This window comes from Plasmodium cynomolgi, chromosome 9, assembly GCF_000321355.1.
Source record: "Plasmodium cynomolgi strain B DNA, chromosome 9, whole genome shotgun sequence".
NCBI classification, from domain to species: domain Eukaryota; phylum Apicomplexa; class Aconoidasida; order Haemosporida; family Plasmodiidae; genus Plasmodium; species Plasmodium cynomolgi.
The window spans coordinates 692,454-700,429 of record NC_020402.1 but is presented as its reverse complement, the minus strand read 5'-3'; the positions used below and the strand labels follow the sequence as shown (position 1 = coordinate 700,429).

At 48.6% G+C, this 7,976-nt stretch overlaps 2 protein-coding genes across 2 annotated transcripts; both read right to left on the bottom strand.

Annotated features, from left to right (window-relative positions):
- Positions 1 to 1,151: 1,151 nt before the first annotated feature.
- PCYB_092620 (2,3-bisphosphoglycerate-dependent phosphoglycerate mutase) lies at positions 1,152 to 2,601 on the bottom strand (the record flags this gene model as incomplete). The annotated part of the gene is made up of 3 exons (XM_004222375.1): positions 1,152 to 1,788; positions 2,039 to 2,120; positions 2,355 to 2,601. Coding segments are annotated over 3 exons (966 nt in total), but the record flags the coding sequence as incomplete, so codon positions are not given.
- A 1,305-nt stretch (positions 2,602 to 3,906) lies between these two features.
- On the bottom strand, positions 3,907 to 7,805 carry PCYB_092610 (hypothetical protein; the record flags this gene model as incomplete). Its single annotated transcript, XM_004222374.1, has 7 exons — positions 3,907 to 4,083; positions 4,525 to 4,578; positions 4,731 to 4,831; positions 5,112 to 5,172; positions 5,308 to 5,444; positions 5,746 to 7,398; positions 7,421 to 7,805. 7 exons carry the CDS (start codon positions 7,803 to 7,805, stop codon positions 3,907 to 3,909), a joined length of 2,568 nt encoding a protein of 855 aa, XP_004222422.1.
- Between the last annotated feature and the right edge of the window lie 171 nt (positions 7,806 to 7,976).

The window sequence follows — 7,976 nt, the reverse complement described above, 5'->3', positions numbered from 1 at the left end:
AAAAAAAAGCAAGTGTAATGGACACACAAAGATTGTAAATAGTGAGATGTTTTCTTTCACTTGATGTGAAAGAACGGCCGTGTGGATTTATATTAAAGTTTGGGATAGTACGCGTGAGAGAAATGTGGCAAGCGTTACCATTACCCCTTGGGGGGGGGAAGGGCGACCCCGGTGAATGTTTTTCCTCCGCGCTTGGCGAAACGTAGCAAAAGTGTAGCAACAAAAAGGTACGGAAAGGTGTTAAAGATAAAAGCAAAATTGCGCAACTGAGGTGAGGCCAAGCGGAGATTGCCTCCTCCCCTCCAGCTCTGTACTTTCTTCCCACTTTTTTTCCTGTTCCCTTTTTTTTGCGCGTGGCACATGCCGCTTAACTCGCGCGATGGAGGAAAGATATTTTAAAATGGCGAAGCAGCCGAACGGTCTGCTACAGGACTCGAATTGCGTGCTGTGTGTAAGTGCACACAAGTGTCCATTTGTTCCAGCGGAGACGACCACCTTTAAAATGGCACTCCCGTTCACGCACGTGCCGGACAGTCCATTTCGAAACGCTTAACGGGGATGCGCTCTCCTTATACAGTTTTATCTTTCGAGTTAGTTTTTAATTCCTTTCAGGCAATTTTGAGTAACGTACATGTTTATAAGCAGAAAAGATTTTCTAGTGTATGCTAGTGATACCCACGTGGAGAAAAAGGCGTTCGTGGGGGGGGGAGGTACTTGTGCAACGTTACGGTGGCATGCTCGTCGTATGTACGCGAGGAAAGCTAGCTGCACGCATGTCAGCTGAACTTTTTCCCCGCATCACCCCTCCCCTCTCTCTGTTCGGATGAACACAGGAAGGAGGTGGGTACAACGCAGTCAAAGCGCCACCGCGGAGCGATCGCGCACTGATTATTTGCTCATCGTTCTGATTGTCTCTATATGACCGTATGGTCGTCTCGTTATATGCCTCGGTTCGGGGCTAACAGGGGCCGCGCGCTAACCTGCCGACTGCGCACACGCCATCAAATCGCGGGGTGGGAGAGCTCTATGCAAACGTCGCGCCGTCGAGCAGGTTCCACATGTAGCGCCACGTGTAGCGAACTACTCCTGGTTCTTTCCTTTTCTGTGATGCACTTCTCTGCCGCCTCCACCAGTTTTGGCCCCTCCGCCCCTCATTTGGCCTTCCCCTGGTTTGCCACTTCGTCCATTTTCTTCTTGAGTTCCTCACTGTCCAACAGGTAGTAGTGTTTAATAGGCTTCAGATTTTCATCCAACTCGTAGACTAGGGGAACCCCAGTTGGAATGTTCAGCTCTAACACATCTGCTTCAGTTAAGTTATCTAAATGTTTGACTAACCCTCTTAAGCTATTTCCATGTGCTGACACAAGGACCTTTTTATTTGCCATAATATCAGGTGCTATGTGATCAAACCAGAGGGGCAAAACTCTTTCAACAGTATCTTTCAAACACTCTGTAAAGGGTAGAACATCTTTTGGGATATTTTTGTAAACGACACTATGTCCTGGCCACCTACTATCTTCTTTGTCCAATTTTGGAGGAGGGATATCATAGGATCTTCTCCATATTTTTACTTGTTCCTCTCCGTATTTTTTTGCCGTCTCCGATTTGTTGAGTCCTTGTAGGGATCCGTAATGCCTTTCATTTAGTCTCCATGTTTTAAAAACTGGGACGTGTAGCATGTCTCCTGTCTTGAGCACATTCCATGTGGTGGTGATGGCTCTCTTCAGCACCGACGTGTACACCACGTCGAAGCGGAAGTTTTTCTCCTTCAGGTAGTTTCCGGCGGCTCTGTAGGGGGGCGGTAAGCGGTACAGAAGTGTAGTGGTACGTGGTGTAGGAGAGTAGCGGTACGTGGTGTAGAAGAGTAGCGGTACGCGGTATAGAAGAGTAGCGGTACGCGGTAAAACTCAGAATAGCCATCGAAATGGAAGCACCTCAACAGCTGATGTAGCGTCTATGCTCTCTCACTGCTCTCATCGCGACGCTCCCCACTTTTCTGGAGGGGTTACTTTTCCTTTCCTCAGCTTTTATAACTTACATGGCCTCCTGCTCTCCTTGTTCACTCAGGGGCACATCCGTCCAGCCGGTGAACTTATTATCCTTGTTCCAAGTGCTTTCACCTAAGGGGGAAGAAGCCCAGTGTGTGCGGACGGGTTAAACAGTTGGTGTATGGGCATGTAAATGGGGGCCCCCTGTGGAAACTATACATGGGAGCCATTCCCCGCGAAGAAACGGGGGGCAAAAAAAGGAAAAAAAAGAAAAATTAAATTGCATCCCCATGTTGAGCCGCCGCACCTCATCCTACGGTTTTTTTTTTTTTTTTTTTTTTTTTTTTTCTCCTTTTTAAAACATACCATGCCTTAGTAGAACCAACGTGTATGTCGTCATTTTGGTACTCAGGGAATGTAGATAGGCTTGCACGTGGGGCTTCCTTCTTTTTAAGGCCCAAAGAAAACTTCGCGTTGCGGCAATGCGCAGGTGTGGTCGCGTGGAAGGTGTCAGGTGAGAAATGCCGCCGATGCGCGGTATGCTCCAAGGGGAAGTAAAAAAGGGGAAGTAAATAAGGGGAGTAAATAAGGGGAGTAAATAAGGGGAAGTAAAAAAGGGAAGATAAAAAATGGGGAAGTAAATAAGGGGAAGTAAAAATGGGAAAGTAAAAAATGGGGGGGTACAAAAAGTAACGTGAAAACTGCAAAATAAAAATGCGATAAAAACCGAGTGCTCGATGGAAAAATTAAAGTTAAAAAATCCTTTCGCAAAAATGACGTCGTGCGTGCTTAACCCGCGAAGTCGCAGCCGTGGGCCGAGATTAACATGTTGATTCCTCACTTCGCAAATCCTGAGGAGACGCTGTTTTACAATCGTTGCCGCAAAAAAAGGTGCACTGTAGGAAGGAGGGAAAAAAAAACCCTCTCTGAATTGATTTCACGTGCCGCTGAAATTGGCGAGCTGGCACCACTCCGCTATGCGGCCCTATGACAGACAAAACTGTGACGTGGCGTGCGCTCTCTCTCTTTCCCTCTCTTTCTCTCTCTCTCTCTCTCCCATTTTGTTACCCCTTCCGGAGGCATGTGCATGATGGATACACCGCATGCGGCTTGCTGCTTTTTTGCCGTACCAACGGAGAAAGAGAGCATGCGCGAGTCGCATATCATATGAGCGCTTCTTCCCCGCTTTGCCCGTTTCGCTCCCTTCTCAATAAGCCGCGTTTTGCAGTTCTTTGTGGGCGGAGCACAGCTGGGTGTACTCACCCCACGAGGTTAATACTTGCAAAAAGGGGGAGTAAAAAATAACGCCACTTCGGATAACGCATGTATAGTTAGTACCTCTTAACAAGGTGCACCGTAATCCCCACCCCCACTGTGCACAACAGCATAAGTATATTATACCATATGACGCGGTGTTTCTCAAAAGGACCTCCCGTCATTCACCCGTAGGGATAATCTGTCCCCTATGTCGCTAGTCCCGAGCAATCGATCAAACTGATAAAATTATGAAACACATTCGAGTTTAAAATAATAATTAATTAAAGTTTTTTTAAATGCCATAATTTAAAATGGGAAAAAATTGGAGGAGAGGGAGGGGGAGAAAAAAGAGGTGGAAGGGGAGAGGCGGGTCAGCAGAGGCAAAAACGCAACGCGTGAGGGGTGCCGCCGAAGGGCGAGGTGGAAGTGGCGAAGTAAATGAAGTGAACGAGGTGATAAACGTGGGGAATACTACTCCCGATACCCTCGGCACATCCGCCGAATAAACGTGGGGAATACTACTCCCGATATCCTCGGCACATCCGCCGGATGAACGTGGGGAGGCGGAAACGGGTGATGACATACAAATGGAGGCGCAAATGCAACGCGCAAGCGCTGTGGGGTAGGTACAAAAAATGCAAAAAATATATTTTTTAAAATCTCAGAATATTTTCTTTTTTATCTTTTTGAACAAATAACTCTTTGGGAGGTTCTCCTGTATGTCGTCTTCATTTTTAGCTTCCGCATCCTCCGCTTCTTCCATCTCCAGTTCTGCCTCTTCTTCTTCTTCTACATCCTGCGGCTCTTCCTCGGTGAGCCATTTGTGCCAGTAGATCAGCTGCACAGAGAGGGGGAAGAACATAAGCGAATCGAATCGTTTGCATTAATGAAATGGGAGTGAACAAGCGGAAAAAAAAGATTGCATTCGCGCAGGGTGTACGTACAGCACAGACGTGTACACACATGCTAGGCCACCCCGCATGCGGAGTGGAAGCGTTCTTCAGCTGTGAGCACATGCCTTTGTTTCTTCATCATTAAATCATTCGTTTTTATTTTTTGATGAAAAATCTTTTTGTGTGCTAAGCGATTCGTTTTTCTTTCGCTCTGCGTTGTTGTTCGTCGTCCCATGGAGTCACTTCACACTTTTTTTGCGGTAGTGAAGTGAGGTGCATATCGGGAGACAGTACCCCCGCGCTTGCGTTCCGCGATTGCATTCCGCGATTGCGTTGGTGGGTGGCCCCTGTTGTAGGCACTCCTGTGTGCACCCGCGATGACTCACCTGCAGCATGGCTTTGCTTTTCAGCTCCGAGTCGGAGTTGTCCTCGTCAAACCACTACAGGGGGGGAGAAAAAAGAAAAAAAAAAAGAAGAAAAAAAATATATATATAATATACATATATATATAATGTACATATACATATGCATGCACGCATGTACATCTCTGCTGGTGCTGGCACATGGGGCATCGGGCCGCGCCGGTCCCTACCTTCACAAATGACCCCTTGGAGATAAGGCCGGAGAAGAGAAGCGCGTCGAAGGCAGCTTCCACCAGGGAGGTCTCCTCAGACAGGTGCGGGTACTTCAGTTCTGTTAGGGGGAGAGGCAGGAGGAAGAGGGGCGTGCGTAAATCGACAACCGTTTGTGTATATATGCATGCACATTTAAGAGCACCGTTGCGCAAAGGAACAACCAGGTGTATGTTCCATAACGCTGCATAAATGGAGTGGCTGCATAAATGGAGTGGCTGCATAAACGGAGTGGCTGCATAAATGGAGTGGCTGCATAAACGGAGTGGCTGCATAAATGGAGTGGCTGCATGCCCACGTGCCAACTCGGCATGTCGGGATCGGCCATGGGCCATCCTTACCATCACAAATTTTTACGACGTCGTTTAGGATGTATTCGTCGTGGTTCTCAATTTTGCTGCTCTGCGGGGGGGGTGGGAAAAAAAGAGATGCCGGTTGGGAAGGAGATGCCAAATGGAAGAAGGCGTAACAAACAGGGGGGGGGAGGGGTTCCCCATGTGTAGGGCCCCCGTGAGGGGAGCTGCCCACGCGAAGTACCTGCTTCAGGTAAAGAAACAGAAGCCTCAAATTGGCCGCCTTCTTCAGGTACACCTCGTCCGCACACTTCTGGGGAAGGCTTAAAATAAAAACGGTTATCGTCACGAAGAGGGGCACGTGGCTCTCCAGGTAGTTGCCTGCAGGGGGGGGAGGAAGCGGCAAAATGGGAAAGCAGCGGCAAAATGGGAAGGCAGACGCAAAATGGGAAAGCAGCGGCAAAATGGGAAGGCAGACGCAAAATGGGAAAGCAGCGGCAAAATGGGAAGGCAGACGCAAAATGGGGAGGCAGCGGCAAAATGGGGAGGCAGCGGCAAAATGGGGAGGCAGACGCAAAATGGGACAGCAAAATGGAAAAGCGTGCTCCCCGAGCGGCGCCGCTACACAACGATGCACCCAAGAAAGGAATACCCAAATGCCCACACCCACATTCACACGTACATTCGTCCGTCTTGAGGGGGGAACATAAATCTACGCATTCTTCTTGACTGATGGAGTGATCCTGCTGAATTTTATTCTTTACTTCCACGTAAAAGAGCTTAATACTATCCAAGTTATGCTTGTATATATTATTATATTTTTCATTTTCTTCATTTCTTTTGGTAATTTTATCGAGTTGCTTTTTATACAACTCTTCTCGTCTCTTCTTCGTGACTTCCTCGATGTCCATTTTTTCTACAATTTTTGCATTTTCTGTTTTTTCTGCAATTTCTTCGATTATGCTCTTTACATTCTTTTGTTCTATGTGATTGGTTCGTTTAATCAGCATGGCGCTTTTCCTTTGTTCATTGGTGGATCTCATTTTGGGGGGGCTACCTCCTACGGTGCCTACTTTTTGGGGAGTGCCCTCAAGTACCATCGTGTCTGCTTTGCTGGGGGGTTCCGCTTTACTGGGGGGTTCTGCTTTCCAGAGGGATTCCGCTTTCCTGAGGGATTCCGCTTTACTGGGGAATTCCGCTTTACTGGGGAATTCCGCTTTACTGGGGAATTCTGCTTTCCTGGGGGTGGCTGCTCCCTTGGAGCCTTCTTCTGTTCCACCGAGCACCTCCTTCTTGGCTTCATTTTGTCTTCCCTCCTTTTGGGCTTCCATGTGCAACAGCTTCGCCGTGGGTATAAACGTTGACGACCCCTGGCTTCTGCTCTTAAGGAGCTGCAACTTCATCTCCCTCTGCTTTTTCTGTTCCTCTAGTAGCTTCTGATTCCTCTCCTCCTTCTCCTTCTGCTCCAGCTGGTACATTATGACTCTCTTCGGCACGAACTTCTTCTTTGGCGTCCCCTCGCCCGCTTGGTCGGCCGGTTTGGCGACGTCAGCAGGGCTGGGCTGCTTCGCGGCGTCCGCGTCCTTCGCGTCCTTTGCGGCGTCCGGGGCGGTCTCTTCGGTGTCTTTACCCTGCGCATCCTTCGCTTCTTTCTCCTTCTTGGCCTTTTCTTCCGCTTCTTTTTTTGCCTTTTGTTCAGCCTCCTTTTTGGCCTTTTCTTCCGCTTCTTTTTTGGCCTTTTCTTCCGCTTCCTTTTTGGCCTTTTGTTCAGCCTCCTTTTTGGCCTTTTCTTCCGCTTCCTTTTTGGTCCTTTCCTCCGCCTCTATTTTGGCCCTTTCCTCGTCCGCCTCTGTCTTAGCCCTTTCCTCGGGCTTCTTCTCCTTCTCCTCCTCCTCCTGGTGCTCAGAATGGATATCCCCGTTGGGGCGGCTGGCCATCGGGCTGTCCTTGGCCTTCTCCTGTAGCTTTTTCCGTTTCCTCAGTTCCTCTAGTCGTTTAAGATGGTACGGCTTCTCGCTGGCCGACGCCTTTTCCCTTTTCGCGTCGTCATCTTTCCTACTTCTAAGATTAGCGAAGTCGACGTCTTCGTCCCGTTTGGCTCTCACGTTGGCGAAGTCGGCATCGTCGTCCCGCTTGCTTCTCAGATTAGCAAAGTCGACGTCGTCGTTCCGTTTGGCTCTCACGTTGGCGAAGTCGACGTCGTCGTCTCGCTTGCTTCTAAGGGTGGTGAAAGTCGACGTCGTCGTCTCGCTTGTTACGCAGGTTGGCAAAGTCGACGTCGTCGTCGCGCTTGTTACGCAGAGTGGTAAAGTCTGCATCTTCGTCTCTCTTGCTTCTACGGTTGGGGAAGTCTACACCCTCGTCTCTCTTGCTTCTAAGGTTGGAGAAGTCTACGTCATCGTCTTCGTCGCCACCAGGGCCGTTCTGCCTACTCTTGCTCCTCTGACCCCCGTGGGGGGAGAACTCCCCCTTCCTCCCATGGCCTCTATCAAATGGGGCATTCCTATTCCTGTTATCATCTCTCCGATTAGGATGTTCATTTCCCTTGTTATTTTGGCTATCTGCATCTAGAACCCGCCATTCAATATTCTGAACAAACTCATTCTGCTCAAAAATTTTCTTCCTTCTCTCGTCTCCTTTATTGGGTTCAGGTAGCTTGGCATCAATTATGAGATCATCTTTCTGATAGTACTTTTGCAGGTCAATTATGTTTACATGTATTTGTTTTTTTTTCTTCGCCATTTCGTGGGTACCTTTTTTTTTTTTTGGGGGTGGGTGGGTGAAGGGAGTGTTACGTTCCGTATCTGTGTTTGCGCCTTTACGCAATTACAGAGTGGGAAGTAAAAAAGGGGAAGCAGCGTATTAGGGGGCTTTTATATCGCTAACGAGAAAAGGCATCCCTAACGTGATTAT